This window comes from Hyperolius riggenbachi, chromosome 6, assembly GCF_040937935.1.
Source record: "Hyperolius riggenbachi isolate aHypRig1 chromosome 6, aHypRig1.pri, whole genome shotgun sequence".
NCBI lineage: Eukaryota > Metazoa > Chordata > Amphibia > Anura > Hyperoliidae > Hyperolius > Hyperolius riggenbachi.
The window spans coordinates 171,062,604-171,081,805 of record NC_090651.1 but is presented as its reverse complement, the minus strand read 5'-3'; the positions used below and the strand labels follow the sequence as shown (position 1 = coordinate 171,081,805).

Genomic DNA, 19,202 nt, shown 5'->3' with positions numbered 1-19,202 from the left:
TCATCGCCGGGGACCGGGACGGACCTGCGGCGAACGGCTGCGGGCAGAGATGCGGCGAGGGATGTCCTGGGAGCCTGGAGCTGGAGGAAGCCCCCGGTAAGTACCACTTATTTTACGATATAATCCCTTATTACTCCTTTAACTACGGATGGGGTAAGCTCCGCATCATTAACTGACATCAAACGCTGCAACTATCAACTGTACTTTTGAATGGTACTACATGATCTGTATTGTTTTTTTAACACTGGGATCTATCTGTTTATATTGGACATCAGTAACACGCCAAGCTGTCCTTGGGGCTGAAGTTGACAGCTGAAGTACAGTATGCTTTACAGCAGCAGAAAAAAAATCATATATTGAATCTTATACTAGCGCGCTGCAGTATGCCTGTATGTGTGATTGATTGACTGTGCGCAGGAGCCTCCGCATTAAATTCTATTGTATATTTACTGTTTTTTATATATGCTCTTACTCGTGAATTATTAAATATTCTATTTTACATATGCTATATGGTTTTATTAGTCCATAAGCGCACCCTATAGATATATTGTGCATTTTTATACTTTGTGGTTGGGAAACCACTTTTTTAGGGTAGCAGTTGAACTATAATTAATAAAACAACTCTTGAGCGCAGGTACTGACAACTTATTTTATAGTCATTTTATGGGGAAAAATGAGGCGTAAATGCAGAAAATACCCATTTTTTTTACCCTTCCTAACTGTCACATGACACATCCCAAAGTTATATTACTAGCTGAGCATGTGGTAGACCATTCTCCCCAGCCTGCGCGTCTGTGGCGATCAGAGGTGATAGTACTGTACAGATGCATCGCTAGAAATGGCAGAGTGATACACTGTAGAGCATTGGGGCCCAAAACTTTTGCCCTAGCGTTCACATCCAATCACTACAGGTGGCAGTCATTAAAAGTTTATAAACCGGTAAAGGTAGTGCAGGGGTTAATAATCAGTTAATAGGCTAGGCTTAAAAAGTAAATAGGGATTACAAAAAAAAACAATTTTTATTTTATTGGGACCATGTCTCTTTAATAAAGTTAAGGGGAAAAAAAGTTTTGAAGGTTAAAAAAAAAAAAATCTAAATGACTGTTGCTATTCGCTAGGAACAATCATTCACAGGACCCTGCACGCACGGGGCATGCACGACCACCTGTGCCCACGTGGGCGTGTGGTGGATTTTAATGCAGGACGTAGATTCTACATCCTAGAACACACAGCTGCACCAATTAGTATGTAGAATCTACCTCCTGGAACAGCAAGCTGTTAAGGATCAATATATGGAGATATAGATCTTTTACCCAATCTCCCATTGTTTAAAGAGACACTGAAGCGGGAAAAAAAATTATGATATAATGATTCATATGTGTAGTACAGCTAAGAAATAAAACATTAGGAGCAGAGACATAAGTCTAATATTGTTTCCAGTACAGGAAGAGTTAAGAAACTCCAGTTATCTATGCAAAAGAGCCATTGAGTTCCACGACTTTCAAAGTCGCTGAAAGCACTGTCTTCTAATGCTTGTTATCTCAACTGTCAGACACTATTTTCTTTTTCCCTCCAGAGGACAGTTCAATAGTTCACAAGACTGCTCTGTAAAAGCATTTAGACTGCTGAGTAGTGTATAAACTGCAAATATTAGAGAATAAATGCAATGTTATAAAAAAAAAAAAAAAAAAAAAAAAAAAAAAAAAAAACACTATATAACTAAAAATAAAAATGAGAATATTTTCTTTGCTACTAATGTAGTAATTATAAGTACTACACAGCCAATTCATCATTAGTACTACACAGCCAATTCATCATTTTTTTTTTTTTTTGCTTCAGTGTCTCTTCAAGGTTATGTGTGTTGGCCGAAATGCAAAGGATAGTCACAAAAAAAATACTGATTATTGGTTTTGGCGACTACGAATTAAATTTACACAGTAGTTCAAATGCATTCCCTGCAGGGCTGTTGTGAATCCACTGAGAATGTTGTGCACACTGATCGCAGAGATGTCTATTACTCAAACCTGGTTCAGATTGTGCATGAAAAAGCTGTAATAGAAGAATACCCTCATTCTCCTGCAGAGTACCTGCACATCACTCCATGTACCCACAGTAATATTGCCTAGGGCCTGACGGATGTTCTTTGTTTCTGTCTGTACAATGTACAAGTACTCTTACCAAGGACTAGTTATGATTTCTACTACAGCAATATCCTAAGTTTAGTTAAAAAGAGTCTCTGGTGTACATACCAAAAAACAAAAGCAAAGGTACGCTAATGCTTAACAGTTTCCCAACATATTGTCTGTTTAATAAGATTCAGTGGAACCCTGTATCAGCTAGATTCCAGTGCAGAGATCTGCCCCATTGCAGAAAATAGCTCTGGCCTTTTCTGTATCAGATATAGAAAAGGCAGAGGTCTTTTTCTGTAAGGTGGTAGGGATATTACTTTGGAACCCAGCAAATATGGGGCTACGGTGAATCTCATTATACAAACAACATGCTGGGGCTTTCATGTTGACAATGACATGCCACGGTGGCTGGCAGGGTAAAGTGTCAGCTTCCTGGTCAGGAGCTTTTTGTTCCCAAAAGCAGATGCCATCTTCATATAGCTTTAAAGCTTTGGCAGTTATGATATGCCTTTTATGTTACATACTTTCAAATCAACAAGATTGTAATATGCAATTTACAGGAGTCCGAGTCAATAAGTTGGAGGAATCCTAAACTGTGGGGTGAGAGTTGGAGGATTTTTGTATCGACTCCAAAGCCCTGGGCACAAGCATTATCTCAGGGCTCTGCGCCCAGAGGCTGGTACCTTCCGAGCCTCAGCTCTCTGTGTATATCCATCATGTAAATACCTTCACAAACTGCACAAAAGTGTACCTCAAATAGCTGCTGGTATTTGGTAAATGGTCACTGTTGAGATTTAAAAAAATTGAATTCAAATTAAGATCTCAAGGTAGCCATACACTGGTCGATTTGTCATTAGATCGACCAGCTGACAGATCCCTATCTGATCGAATCTGATCAGAGAGGGATCGTATGGCTGCCTTTACTGCAAACAGATTGTGAAGCGGTTTCAGCCTGAAACCGATCACAATCTGTTGAGCTGCTCCTGCCGCCTGCCCCCCCCCCCCCCCCCCCCCCGCTGTATACATTACCTAAAGCTGGCTCCGGGTCTTCTTCTCCGCGCTGCACCCCGCACCGCATCCCAGCGTACACTGTGTCACTCCTTGACCCGGAAGTTCAAATAGAGCGCCCTTTATCTGAACTTCCTGGTCACTGACACAGGAAGTTAATGTACGCTGGGATGGAAGCAGGAACAGAGCGGTGCAGCGCGGAGAAGATGCCCGGGAGCCAGCGTCAGGTAATGTATACCTGATCGGATCGGCCGCCGCTAGCGACGCGCTCCCTACCCGCGGGCGATCGACGGTATTTTTCAGCACGGCGCGATCGACTGACCGATCCGATTTCGGGAGGAAATCGGATCAGCGGGTGCGTTTAGCGCGAACGATTGGCAGCAGATTCGATCCCAGTGATCGAATCTGCTGTCGAAACGGCCGCAAATCGGGCAAGTGTATGGCCAGATTTACTGTAGCTCTGAACACAGCAGTAGTGATTCATTTCATTAATCTGTTTACTCACCATCACCCAAAGCATTAATTGCCTCTCCTTTCTTTTCATTTGCCGTCTCCATCATTTCTTCTGTTACCTGAATATTAAGAACACCTAAATCATTTTCATGCACAACAGATGCATGTCCTATCAAAAAGAAAGAGAAGTAAAAAAGGCGCTACTCTGTCTCCCTATCTCCCCAATCAGTCAGCTGCTTGATTCTAAAGGTGTGGGTATCCCTTTAATCCCCACCAAACATAAAATTGACAAAAAACAGAGAATAGCGCTCGTATCCAAATTTATAATTGATAGTTTATTTATCTATACATAAATATATATATATATATATATATATATATATATATATATATATATATATATATATATATATATATATATATATATATATATATATATATATATATATATATATATATATATATATATATATATATATAGCCTTTGGAATTAAAACCATATAAGCATAAAGGGTTTCATATGCAAGGTCACTTCAAAAGTACTCCACAATATCCCCTTCTGCATATACTTTCTAAAAAAATTTTTATTTTAATAAGTGGAACAATATAACTTCATTCATGCCATACACACTGTCATGCATACCATGGAGCCACCTGAATCTCTAATAAAAATTCCCCATAAAAAGTTCTCCAAAAAATTCCGTATAGATAAGTGTATTGGGTCAATCCTCCTATGTGTTTATAACAGTCCCCTCCGTTATCTCAGAGTGTCTATCCACCTGCCGCAAAAGACGCTTTCAATCACTTGTGCGTCCAGTCACTTACACGTCTTGCCGCTTTTCTAATTTTCACATGCGGGCTCCGGCCGGTAGCCTCGCAAGCAGGACTCCTCTCTCTTTCCGTATCGCTGCTCCCCCGGTATGGCGTCCGTTTGCAAGCTCCTTACAGCTCCGTGCGCTCCGGCTGTACAGCTTTCCGGGTGATTGGCCAGTTGGGAGTGACGTCACTTCCCTTTCCGGGCTCCTGCGTTCCAACCAGCGTTCCAATGCGATTTCCTGCTTTCAAAGCTCCCATATGCAACCATCCTGATGAAGATAGTCGTATACTATCGAAACATGTCGATGTGAAGGGCTCTAGGAGCATCCACGCAGTGTTTACACATTCTGCAACAAAAGCACGTACAGTATAAGGTGCATGGTTGCATATGGGAGCTTTGAAAGCAGGAAATCGCATTGGAACGCTGGTTGGAACGCAGGAGCCCGGAAAGGGAAGTGACGTCACTCCCAACTGGCCAATCACCCGGAAAGCTGTACAGCCGGAGCGCACTGAGCTGTAAGGAGCTTGCAAACGGACGCCATACCGGGGGAGCAGCGATACGGAAAGAGAGAGGAGTCCTGCTTGCGAGGCTACCGGCCGGAGCCCGCATGTGAAAATTAGAAAAGCTGCAGGACGCGTAAGTGACTGGACGCACAAGTGATTGAAAGAGTCTTTTGCGGCAGGTGGATAGACACTCTGAGATAACGGAGGGGACTGTTATAAACACATAGGAGGATTGACCCAATACACTTATCTATACGGATTTTATTGGAGAACTTTTTATGGGGAATTTTTATTAGAGATTCAGGTGGCTCCATGGTATGCATGACAGTGTGTATGGCATGAATGAAGTTATATTGTTCCACTTATTAAAATAAAAAAATTTTTAGAAAGTATATGTAGAAGGGGATATTGTGGAGTACTTTTGAAGTGACCTTGCATATGAAACCCTTTATGCTTATATGGTTTTAATTCCAAAGGCTAGATATATATATATATTTTTATGTATAGATAAATAAACTATCAATTATAAATTTGGATACGAGCGCTATTCTCTGTTTTTTGTCAGATGCATGTCCTATACCTTCTGTGGCAAGCATATTCGCAATATGGTACAGAATAGTTTGAGGTGTAAAAAAAAATCTAAATTGTACAGGTCTTAAGGGATGGGTGGAGGACAGTCAGTATATCTCCCCCAGGATCAGGTGGTTTCCCCTTTCAAGAGATGTAGAAAATAATAAGAAGTTAGACATCCCAGGTTAGTAGCTGAGAAAACCAGTGCTTCTAGGAGGCAAAGCTTCTGCACAGATCAAAGAAGAGAAAAGAAGGAAGACAGAAGTCTACAGACAATGATGTTAAAAGAAAGAACTAGACAGATGAAAAAATAAGATTTCTTTTCTTAGCCATACAGTTTATTAAACTCTTTTCAACAGATAGGGAGAACAAAAATGACTTTCTTTACATATTTAAAGAGTAAAGGACAGGCATCTGGGGGTCTCCTTATTAAAGTGGGCTCCCAGATACTAACGTAAGTCACCCAAATACCCATCCCCACATATGTGGGGAGTGGTTATCACTACCTCTAATGCACAGAGGCAGGGATGAGCCTGTTTGTCTATGATATTAAAAGGATTTTGCTACCCCTTTATTACAGAGGTTTCCCACCAGCTGCATGATTCAGGACAAAGGGAGACAACACCTTGCAGTAGGGCTGAACTACTTCGGTTTTTAAATTATTTCAGGCGAGGGCCTGAAATAATGTTCAGGCCCCCGCCGTTACTGAGCGAACACTCGTTGCCTCTTCACAAAAGCTCACCGCACGGCAATGCAGTGAGGAGAATCTGGACTTTCTGGAGGAAGGACTGGGAGCAGAGCAGGGATCAGAGTAGGAACCAGCGGCAGCAATGGGGAGATTAGAGTGAGGATCTGCCTATATACTCTAAAAGGTGAGGTGGGGGATGTGAATATATGGACCAAACAAACTTGGAGACGGCACACTACAGGTTTCGGGCGTTGCCCTTCCTCAGGTGAACTGACTATTTCCACTAAACGGGGAGGGGAATCTAGAATATATACACTATGGGGGGGGGGGGGGGGAGAGATCTGGCTATATACACTAAGGGGGATCTAGATGGCTAACCTGTACTGCAGCACCTATAGCTGGCTTACCTCTATTGGGGCACCTATAGCTAGCTAACCTTTACTGGAGCACCTATTGCTGGCTAAACTATACTGGGGGTACTCATACTCACCATTGGTGTGCTGATCCACCGTTGTGTATTGAAAATCATGAATCGAAATCGCAGTTTTTTATACAAATTGGGCAATTCAGTCTTTTCCTAAAATTGTTCAGGCCTACCTTGCAGAAGGACAGATATTTTTCTCTCCTGCAAAGCCCTGTCCAAGTCAAGGATAAGAGGCTCATCCCCACTGTTGCCCAGGAGGAGGCAGAGTGAGCCATCCCCACAAGCGAGTACAGGTCCTAGGGGACTTATGATGGAATCCAAGAGCCACTTTTAATAAGGGGGTCCCCAGACATCTGTCCCCTTCCAGGTAATTAGGTAGAGAGGATCACTTTTGGGACAACTTATTTTGATTAAATTTTTCTTTGTTTTTGCTTGCTCAAAACTGAAGTTATTTGAGCATTACAAAGTGTGATGCTCAAATAATGTGACACACACACACACACACACACACACACACACACACACACACACACACACACACACACACACACACACACACACACACACACACACACACACACACACACACACACACATAGATATATAGAGATATATGTACACACACATATACCTTTGCTTGCACTATAACAATACCGCATGCAATATTCAGATGGAAATAGTTGCATTGCAATAACACCAGTGTGGAAACGCCATTGGAATGTAATTGCAATTATATTGTCTGTTGTGTCGCAACAGATGTAGCGTGAAAGGACCCTTAACGGAACACACAACAGGAATGCTCACAACTTGCCTTGAAACCTACTTGACAGGTATATGCAGGTAAAAATGCAGAGTATAGGCTTGATTCACAAAGCGGTACTAACAGTTAGCACCCTGGTGAAAAGCCCCTAAACTCAGTTTAGGCGTGATAAGTTTAGGCATGATAAGTTTAACCACTTGAGGACCACAGTCTTTCTACCCCTTAAGGACCGGCCACTTTTTTTCCATTCAGACCACTGCAGCTTTCACGGTTTATTGCTCGCTCATACAACCTACCACCTAAATGAATTTTGGCTCCTTTTCTTGTCACTAATAAAGCTTTCTTTTGGTGCTATTTGATTGCTCCTGCGATTTTTACTTTTTATTATATTCATCAAAAAAGACATGAATTTTGGCAAAAAAATGATTTTTTTAACTTTCTGTGCTGACAATTTTCAAATAAAGTAAAATTTCTGTATACATGCAGCGCAAAAAATGTGGACAAACATGTTTTTGATTAAAAAAAAAAAACCATTCAGTGTATATTTATTGGTTTGGGTAAAAGTTATAGCGTTTACAAACTATGGTGCAAAAAGTGAATTTTGCCATTTTCAAGCATCTATGACTTTTCTGACCCCCTGTCATGTTTCATGAGGGGCTAGAATTCCAGGATAGTATAAATACCCCCCAAATGACCCCATTTTGGAAAGAAGACATCCCAAAGTATTCACTGAGAGGCATAGTGAGTTCATAGAAGATATTATTTTTTGTCACAAGTAAGCGGAAAATGACACTTTGTGACAAAAAAAAAGAAAAAAAAAAGAATCCATTTCTTCTAACTTGCGACAAAAAAAAATGAAATCTGCCACGGACTCACCATGCCCCTCTCTGAATACCTTGAAGTGTCTACTTTCCAAAATGGGGTCATTTGTGGGGTGTGTTTACTGTCCTCGCATTTTGGGGGGTGCTAATTTGTAAGCACCCCTGTAAAGCCTAAAGGTGCTCATTGGACTTTGGGCCCCTTAGCGCAGTTAGGCTGCAAAAAAGTGCCACACATGTGGTATTGCCGTACTCAAGAGAAGTAGTAGAATGTGTTTTGGGGTGTATTTTTACACATACCCATGCTGGGTGGGAGAAATATCTCTGTAAATGACAATTTTTTCATTTTTTTTACACACAATTGTCCATTTACAGAGATATTTCTCCCACCCAGCATGGGTATGTGTAAAAATACACCCCAAAACACATTGTACTACTTCTCCCGAGTACGGCGATACCACATGTGTGGCACTTTTTTGCACCCTAACTGCGCTAAAGGGCCCAAAGTCCAATGAGTACCTTTAGGATTTCACAAGTCATTTTGCGGAATTTGATTTCCAGACTACTCCTCACGGTTTAGGGCCCCTAAAATGCCAGGGCAGTATAGGAACCCCACAAATGACCCCATTTTAGAAAGAAGACACCCCAAGGTATTCCGTTAGGAGTATGGTGAGTTCATAGAAGATTTTATTTTTTGTCAAAAGTTAGCGGAAAATTGATTTTTATTGTTTTTTTCACAAAGTGTCATTTTCCACTAACTTGTGACAAAAAATAAAATCTTCTATGAACTCACCATACTCCTAACGGAATACCTTGAGGTGTCTTCTTTCTAAAATGGGGTCATTTGTGGGGTTCCTATACTGCCCTGGCATTTTAGGGGCCCTAAACCGTGAGGAGTAGTCTGGAAATCAAATTCCGCAAAATGACCTGTGAAATCCTAAAGGTACTCATTGGACTTTGGGCCCTTTAGCGCAGTTAGGGTGCAAAAAAGTGCCACACATGTGGTATCGCCGTACTCGGGAGTAGTACAATGTGTTTTGGGGTGTATTTTTACACATACCCATGCTGGGTGGGAGAAATAACTCTGTAAATGGACAATTGTGTGTAAAAAAATCAAAAGATTGTCATTTACAGAGGTATTTCTCCCACCCAGCATGGGTATGTGTAAAAATACACCCCAAAACACATTGTACTACTTCTCCCGAGTATGGCAATACCACATGTGTGGCACTTTTTTGCACCCTAACTGCGCTAAAGGGACCAAAGTCCAATGAGTACCTTTAGGATTTCACAGGTCATTTTGCGAAATTTGATTTCCAGACTACTCCTCACGGTTTAGGGCCCCTAAAATGCCAGTTCAGTATAGGAACCCCACAAATGACCCCATTTTAGAAAGAAGACACCCCAAGGTATTCCGTTAGGAGTATGGTGAGTTCATAGAAGATTTTATTTTTTGTCACAAGTTAGTGGAAAATGACACTTAGCGGAAAATTGATTTTTATTGTTTTTTTCACAAAGTGTCATTTTCCACTAACTTGTGACAAAAAATAAAATCTTCTATGAACTCACCATACTCCTAACGGAATACCTTTGGGTGTCTTCTTTCTAGAATGGGGTCATTTGTGGGGTTACTATACTGCCCTGGCATTTTAGGGGCCCTAAACCGTGAGGAGTAGTCTTGAAACCAAATGTCGCAAAATGACCTGTGAAATCCTAAAGGTACTCATTGGACTTTGGGCCCCTTAGCGTACTTAGGGTGTAAAAAAGTGCCACACATGTGGTACCGCCGTACTCAGGAGAAGTAGTATAATGTGTTTTGGGGTGTATTTTTACACATACCCATGCTAAGTGGGAGAAATATCTCTGTAAATGACAATTGTTTGATTTGTTTTACACACAATTGACCATTTACATAGAAATTTCTCCCACCCAGCATGGGTATGTGTAAAAATACACCCCAAAACACATTATACTACTTTTCCTGAGTACGGCGGTACCACATGTGTGACACTTTTTTGCAGCCTAGGTGCGCTAAGGGGCCCAACGTCCTATTCACGGGTCATTTTGAGGCATTTGTTTTCTAGACTACTCCTCACGGTTTAGGGCCCCTAAAATGCCAGGGCAGTATAGGAACCCCACAAGTCACCCCATTTTAGAAAGAAGACACCCCAAGGTATTCCGTTAGGTGTATGGCGAGTTCATAGAAGATTTTATTTTTTGTCACAAGTTAGTGAAAAATGACACTTTGTGAAAAAAACCCAATAAAAATCAATTTCCGCTAACTTTTGACAAAAAATAAAATCTTCTATGAACTCGTCATACACCTAACAGAATACCTTGGGGTGTCTTTCTAAAATGGGGTCACTTGTGGGGTTCCTATACTGCCCTGGCATTTTACGGGCCCAAAACCGTGAGTAGTCTGGAAACCAAATGTCTCAAAATGACTGTTCAGGAGTATAAGCATCTGCAAATTTTGATGACAGGTGGTCTATGAGGGGGCGAATTTTGTGGAACCGGTCATAAGCAGGGTGGCCTTTTAGATGACAGGTTGTATTGGGCCTGATCTGATGGATAGGAGTGCTAGGGGGGTGACAGGAGGTGATTGATGGGTGTCTCAGGGGGTGGTTAGAGGGGAAAATAGATGCAATCAATGCACTGGGGAGGTGATCGGAAGGGGGTCTGAGGGGGATCTGAGGGTTTGGCCGAGTGATCAGGAGCCCACACGGGGCAAATTAGGGCCTGATCTGATGGGTAGGTGTGCTAGGGGGTGACAGGAGGTGATTGATGGGTGTCTCAAGGTGTGATTAGAGGGGGGAATAGATGCAAGCAATGCACTGGCGAGGTGATCAGTGCTGGGGTCTGAGGGCATTCTGAGGGTGTGGGCGGGTGATTGAGTGCCCTAGGGGCAGATAGGGGTCTAATCTGATAGGTAGCAGTGACAGGGGGTGATTGATGGGTAATTAGTGGGTGTTTAGGGTAGAGAACAGATGTGAACACTGCACTTGGGAGGTGATCGAACGTCGGATCTGCGGGCGATCTATTGGTGTGGGTGGGTGATCAGATTGCCCGCAAGGGGCAGGTTAGGGGCTGATTGATGGGTGGCAGTGACAGCGGGTGATTGATGGGTGATTGATAGGTGATTGACAGGTGATCAGTGGGTTATTACAGGGAAGGACAGATGTAAATAATGCCCTGGCGAATTGATAAGGGGGGGTCTGAGGGCAATCTGAGCGTGTAGGCGGGTGATTGGGTGCCCGCAAGGGGCAGATTAGGGTCTGATCTGATGGGTAACAGTGACAGGTGGTGATAGGGGGTGATTGATGGGTAATTAGTGGGTGTTTAGAGGAGAGAATAGATGGAAACACTGCGCTTGGGTGGTAATCTGAAGTCGGATCTGCGGGCGATCTATTGGTGTGGGTGGGTGATCAGTTTGCCCGCAAGGGGCAGGTTAGGGGCTGATTGTTGGGTGGCAGTGACAGGGGGTGATTGATGGGTGATAGGTGATTGGCAGGTGATTGACAGGTGATCAGTGGGTTATTACAGGGAAGAACAGATGTAATTAATGCACTGGCGAATTGATAAGGGGGGGTCAGAGGGCAATCTGAGCGTGTTGGCGGGTGATTGGGTGCCCGCAAGGGGCAGATTAGGGTCTGATCTGATAGGTAAAAGTGACAGGTGGTGATAGGGGGTGATTGATGGGTGATTGATGGGTAATTAGTGGGTGTTTAGAGGAGAGAATAGATGTAAACAATGGATTTGGGAGGTGATCTAATGTCGGATCTGCGGGCGATCTATTGGTGTGGGTGGGTGATCAGATTGCCCGCAAGGGGCAGGTTAGGGGCTGATTGTTGGGTGGCAGTGACAGGGGGTGATTGATGGGTGATTGACGGGTGATTGACAGGTTATCAGGGAAGATAGATGCATACAGTACACAGGGGGGGGGGGGTCTGGGGAGAATCTGAGGGGTGGGGGGGTGATCAGGAGGGGGCAGGGGGCAGGGGGGGGGGATAAAAAAAAAAATAGCGTTGACAGATAGTGACAGGGAGTGATTGATGGGTTATTAGGGGGGTGATTGGGTGCAAACAGGGGTCTGGGGGGTGGGCAGGGGGGGGTCTGAGGGGTGCTGTGGGCGATCAGTGGGCGGGGGGGGGCAGATCAGTGGTCCCTCGGACACTGGGACCACCAGGGCAGGAGGCAGCCTGTATAATACACTTTGTATACATTACAAAGTGTATTATACACTTTGTAGCGGCGATCGCGGGGTTAACATCCCGCGGGTGGGCGGAGCCAGTTGCCGGGGGAAGCGCGCGTCATCAATGACGCGATCGCTCCCCCGGCATGCCTAAAGGACGCGCCGCCTGAAGGCGTATTGCGGTCCTTTAGGCATCCACTTTGCCGCCCCCCATGGGCTGTGGGCGGTCGGCAAGTGGTTAAGCACCAACTTCCCCAGCGTAGTGCAATAGTTATCACGCCTAAAGTCTTTTACTGGGTTAGCACCGCTTTGTGAATCGAGCCCTATGTCGAAGTTTAACCCTCTGGGCGATACAATTACAAAAACAAAAGTTTGCTTTCCTAAAACAGAAAGAATTTGCGATAATTCAGGTTGGAGTGAGCTCGAGATGTCTCCCAGGCACCACTGCTGAATATATGCAAATTAACCATTGTACCCTTGGAAGCTAAACACACCTCCAGAACCGCTGGAATGCCATTGTGTCAGCCGGCGATACAATTAGATCACCCAGGAGGGGGCGCAGCACTTTTTTAAATTTTTTATTTTTTAAATCATGTAGCGAGCCCTGGGCTCGCAACATGATAGCCGCTGCGCAACAGCATCCCCCCACCCACTCCGATTGCCTTCGGCGATCAGAGTAAGCAGGAAATCTCGTTCAGAACGGGATTTCCTGCTGGGCTTCCCCGGCCATGGCGACCGGGCGGGATGACGTCACCGACATCATGGACGTCGTGACGTCAGAGGGAGTCCCGATCCACCCCTCAGCGCTGCCTGGCACTGATTGGCCAGGCTGCGCAAGGGGTCGGGGAGGGGCTGCGCAGCACGGCGGCGAGCGGTGGATCGGCAGCGAGCGGAAGTTACACGCAGCTAGCAAAGTGCTAGCTGCGTGTAACAAAAAAAAAAAAAATTATGCAAATCGGCCCACCAGGGCCTGAGAACTCCTCCTGCGCGACATACCCCGAGCTCAGCTCGGGATTATCGCCCAGGAGGTTAAAATAAGGCACACTTTATTTAATGGTCCATGGTTACCTCTAATTCATCATCTCCCATCTCCTGAGGTGCCTCTTCATCTGGAGGAATAACACCTTCATTATCTATCTCTAGATTGAGAAAAATAAAAGGAAACTGATGAATAACCACAATAAAATGACACTAGCTGTGTCTTAGGAGAATGTATAAAGCACACATGCCACAAAAAAGTAATGCAGAATAATCATGCGATTTACCCAAGTCACTTTCTTCACTGTCTGGTGGAGGTGTTGGAGATGGGATCCTTTCTTTTTTTTCATCTTCACTCTAAAAAAAAAAACCCAAAAAAAAAAAAAACCAATATATATATATATATATATATATATATATATATATATATATATATATATATATATATATGTATATGTATATATATCGTATTTTTCGCACCCAGTTTAGAGGTCAAAAACCAGGGAAACAATATATATATAATTTAACCTGGTGCGTCTCTGGTCCAGGTGCATAATGTAGATGTTTTCCCCCCCAATTATTTTGTCCCCATGTATCTTCCTGTGCCCCCAGTGTCCTATCTGCCCCCATGTGCCCTGTCTCCCCTCTGGCTGGTGCCTCCTGTGTCTCACCGCCCCCCCCCCCCACCATATTCTCTCTGCCCCTAGTGTCCTGTGTCCCATTCTGCACCGGACACAGGAGGGCAGCTGGGACACAACATTGCAGGGGACCAGTGAGACACAGGGTCACTGGCCAGAGGGGAGACGGTAACACGAGACACAGGGCAGCAATGAAAGAGAGTGGGCACTTATGGGGGATACCTTCGGACCATAAGACACACTGTCTTTTTACCCCCACTTTTGGGGAGAAAAAGTGAGTCTTATGAGAGAATATAATATATATATAAAAAATATATATATATATATATATATATATATATATATATATATATATATATATATATATATATACATACATACATACATACATACATACATACATACATACATACATACATACATACATACATACATACATACATACATACATACATACATACATACATACATACATACATACATACATACACATACATACATACATACATACATACATACATACATACATACATACATACATACATACATACATACATACATACATATATATACATACATATATATATATACACATACACACACACATATACACACATATACATACACAGTATATACTTTCCAAAGAAAAAAAAAAATGTAACAAAAGTAGATTTCAAAAAAGGTCCTGAAAGGAGCCCCGAGCTGAAGTAAACCTGACCATTGCTCCCTAAGCTAAATTGCCAATACAGCAGTTAAAATATGGTGGCCTTTAGGCATTATCTTCTCAGTTGTTGGACATGGCTGACTACGCACTCTTTGTACATGTGCATACAGCACACCCTGAACAAGATGAATCAGCCCATGCTGTTTAACTTTCCTTAATCTCAGGTTTACTTTAGCTTTTACTTACCTGTGACTTTTTCCAGTCCCACTTAGTCTGTTAGATCCCTCTGTGTCCTAGCTGTCCTGTCCACTGTTAGCCCTGCTGTCCTGGCCAAGTGCCTCCTGGATTGCACTCCCGCGATCCCCAGGTAAGCAACTTTTTCCTTTGTCTCACGTTACTTTTAACTACTGTAAACTGCAAGGTTAGATACAGGGCTGTGGAGTCGGTACAAAAATCTTCCGACTCCAACTCCGACTCCTCAGTTTATGAAACCACGACTCCAGGTACCCAAAATGGCTCAGACTCCGACTCCTTAGTCTAATTCTTAACAGGGCTGTGGATTTTGTAAAAAAAAAAAAAAAAAAAAAAAAAAAAAAAAAATCAGACTTCTCCGACTCAGTTTATGAAATCAACGACTCCAACTCCCCAAAATTGCCCCGACTCGGGGGGGGGGGGGGGGGGATTCAGGTGCCATTTTAGTAAAATGAACTCATTGTCATGTTCAAGAAACCAATTTGAATTGATTCTAGCTTTGTGACATGGTGCATTATCCTGCTGAAAGTAGCCATCAGAGGATGGGTACTTGGTGGTCATGAAGGGATGGACATGGTCACAAACAATGCTCAGGTAGCCCGTGGCATTTAAATGATGCCCAATTGGCACTATGGGGCCTAAAGTGTGCCAAGAAAACATCCCCCACACCATTACACCACCACCAAGGCATGATGGATCCATGTTTTCATTACGTCAATTTCTGACTCTATTGAGACTCATCAGACCAGGCAACATTTTTCCCAGTCTTCAACTATCCAATTTTGGTGAGCTCGTGCAAATCGTAGCCTTTTTTTCCTATTTGTAGTGGAGATGAGTGGTACCCGATGGGGTCTTCTGCTGTTGTAGCCCATCCACCTCAAGGTTGTGCACGTTGTGGCTTCACAAATGCTTTGCTGCATACCTCGGTTATTTCAGTCAACGTTGCTCTTCTGTCAGCTTGAATCAGTCGGCCTATTCTCCTCTGACCTCTAGCATCAACAAGGCATTTTCGCCTTGCCACATATTGGATGTTTTTCCCTTTTCACACCATTCATTGTAAACCCTAGAAATGGTTGTGAAAATCCCAGTAACTGAGCAGATTGTGAAATACTCAGATCGGCCCGTCTGGTACCAACAACCATGCCACGCTCAAAATTGCTTAAATCACCTTTCTTTCCCATTCTGACATTCAGTTTGGAGTTCAGGAGATTGTCTTGACCAGGACCACACCCCAAAATGTCTTGAAGCAACTTCCATGTGATTGGTTGATTAGATAATTGCATTAATGAGAAATTGAACACGTGTTCCTTGTAATCCCTTAGGGGAGTGTATATCTAGTTCAGGGGATGTTACTGTGGCAGTCTGTACGTCCACATAATTATGTATTTATATAGTGCAGTCAGGTGCTGTCCCTTAGAGGAGCTCACAATCAAACCACTACCATGTCCGTCTTAACATCCTACCATAAACTACAGTGGGGGGGGGGGGGGGCAGTTAAATTATCAGTATGTTTTTGGGAGTTGATCTAAACCAAAGTGCTCAGAGGACAACCACACAAGCAAGTTGAGAACTTTCAAACTGTGTGTGGATGCCTGGACAAGAAATGGGAGACGCTACTGCTGAAAGGTGATATAAATATTTACTTCACCACTGTACCGTCTGAACTATTTGTAATTAATTCTGTGTGTGATTAGAGAGCAATGGGAGAGTTTATTTCAACACTGGAGGCCTCCTTAACGCACTCGTTTTCTTAATGCATATAATAGTAAATTTCCATTATTTAGCAATGGACTAAGTTTACTGCAATGCACATCTGTATTGTTGCTATAACTATATTTAAAGTAAACCAGAGATTAAAATAACTAAAGATTTGATACTTACCCGGGGCTTTCTCCAGCCCCATAAGCTCGTCTGAGTCCCACGCCATCCTCCCGCAGTCTGCCATTCAGCCTCCATAACAACTCTGTCGCGTCCAGCCTGGGTCTTCTGTGCATGCGCGGGCCTTGTGTGTGGGACTCAGACGAGCTCATCGGGCTGGAGGAAGCCCTGGGTAAGTACCAAACCATTAGCTTTTGATCAGCGTTGATTTTTTTTCACTTCCTGACAGTCAGGAAATGAACTCTTTAACCCGGAAATGAATACAATGCATTTATTCATGAAAGCGCTCATGAAATCGCTATACAAAGCGCTTTTTCAAGCACTTTGCGATTCCCCTATACCTTCCACTGAGCCAAAGTGCTCAGAAAATGTTACATGTTGCGCTTTCAATAAAATCAAAATGCTTACATGTGAACACTGTTATAGGAAATCATTACACAAGCGCTTTTATGCTTTAAAAAAACCCGCTGATAGCGTGCACAAGCCCTAAGAGCATGAAGTGGCCAGAGAGGAGGACGAGGGAGCCCACGCACCTCATGGGGCTGGAGGAATCCACCGTTAAGTATAAATACACCCCTAAGCGGCCAAGTTAAATTCCTTCTAACTGAAAACTTATTTGGCCAAATAGATTCTGATTAAATACCTAGGAATAATGATCCCTACGGACTTAATTATTCGCCTTATATCACACCCCACCCTTTGAAACAGTCACACAAGATTTAGCAAAATGGAGTGGCCTAAAGCAGTCTTGGATGGGTAGAATAAACATTTTTAAAATGAATATCCTCCCAAGACTGCTCTACATCTTCCAAGTGATCCCCGTCCATATTCCCCAACCTACACTGAAAGTCCTCAAGTCTTCCTTGATTAGGTTCATATGATCAGGCAAAAAACCCAGAATGAGCTATAGCATCTTAAAGCGTACCTGAACTCAGAGCTTCCTCTCTGCTCTAAAAGATATGCAACAGTGTAATAACCTTTAAAGAAAAACGACACTCCCTTGTTACAGCTGATACAAATCCTGTAATATATCTGCAGTGTGTTATTCTTGCTTTCATAGAAGCAGACATATTAACATCCAGCATTTACAAATTAGCTGCCTTGCCATGGCAGAGGAGAGCCCTGAGCGGACACCTGAGAGATCAAATTACAGTGGTGATTAGGCACAGATGAGGTGGGTATTAGAGAGGCTTAACTTTCTGCATACATACAGGGTGCATTTCTCTAGGTTTCCCTTCTGTCCTGTGCAAGAGTTCAGGTCCACTTTAACAAGAGCCAAAGAAAGAGGAGGGGTCGGTCTTCCCAATATGACAAAATATCAGGCCGCACGCCTCTTACTGATAGTGGATTGGTTCCAGGGTAGAGACCAGGAGCAGAGGATTGACCTTCAGGAGGAGGAATTGGGACTAGACCCCAGATGCCTCCTGTGGAAAGAAAAGAATAAACGTAATAGGGGCGCATGCGCGGTGGAGGAAGATGGCTGTCTAGGATAGGAGGTCCGTAGCATGGCCGCTCAATTCAGCTCCCGTTTCACTTTCTCACCTGCACTGCTGGACTGAATTTACCGGCGACAGATACAGGAAACCTCACAGATCCCGCATGAGGTGCTCTAAATGGCTGAACACCCCTGAGAGCCACAAGCTAAAACCCATAACAGCTTTACTGCGGGACAATGGAATTCAGTACCGATGGGGATATCCATTCAAATTAATAGCAACAAAAGATGGCACATACCACGCCATATCTGACCCGGATGACGCCTCTGATTTGCTAAAAGGACTTGGATTAAGCATGCCGAAGATATCAAAAGGGGCGATATATTTTTCCACAAAAATCTAAACGAAATGTGTCACCGGCTCTTCCATCCAAAATGTCTCCTGAACTCCCTTCCACTTGACTATCTCTCCAATTAAGCAGCAGCTTATCTTGACCCTGTTACTCCAAAGTGGTTTGGGATTTACCAGCAAATGTTTATGCACACAGGCCATGCCATCTCTGGCTTGGTCGGCTTGACTCTGATGCTGTCCCTATGTTTCCCCTTTAGTGGAGCGAAGTGGGTCGCGCCCAAGCGCGACCCACCAGCGCAACTGTTTTATGAAAAAGGCAATAGAGCTCACACAATTCTTGCCAAGAAACTACGTGACATTAAATCCAGGAACTCCGTTTGCTTTAAAAAGACAAATGACGTTCTATTAAGATTTACGCAAGATCTCAGCTCTATTTAAGGACTACTTTAAGTCTATTTACTATATTCATGATATAACTCATCAACGGAAGTCTTTACACAGTGACATTTCCACCTATTTAAGCTCCTGCAAGCGCTCTAACATCTCCCTGGCTCAATTAGAAATCCTTAATTGAGATATAGACGGAGAGGAAATGTTTGAGATCCTAAAAAAAAGTTGCAACCACACAAAGCACCTGGGCCAG

The 19,202-nt window shown here is 43.4% G+C and overlaps 1 protein-coding gene across 1 annotated transcript in view; it reads right to left on the bottom strand.

Moving 5' to 3' along the window:
• Positions 1-19,202, bottom strand: part of ST13 (ST13 Hsp70 interacting protein) — a 114,315-nt gene that overhangs the window by 34,644 nt on the left and 60,469 nt on the right. The window contains exons 4-6 of the mRNA XM_068242115.1: positions 13,628-13,697; positions 13,431-13,501; positions 3,643-3,709 (exon numbers count right to left, since the gene is read on the bottom strand). Of these exons, the coding sequence (XP_068098216.1) occupies positions 3,643-3,709; positions 13,431-13,501; positions 13,628-13,697 (208 nt within the window). The remainder of the gene's footprint in view (positions 1-3,642; positions 3,710-13,430; positions 13,502-13,627; positions 13,698-19,202) is intronic.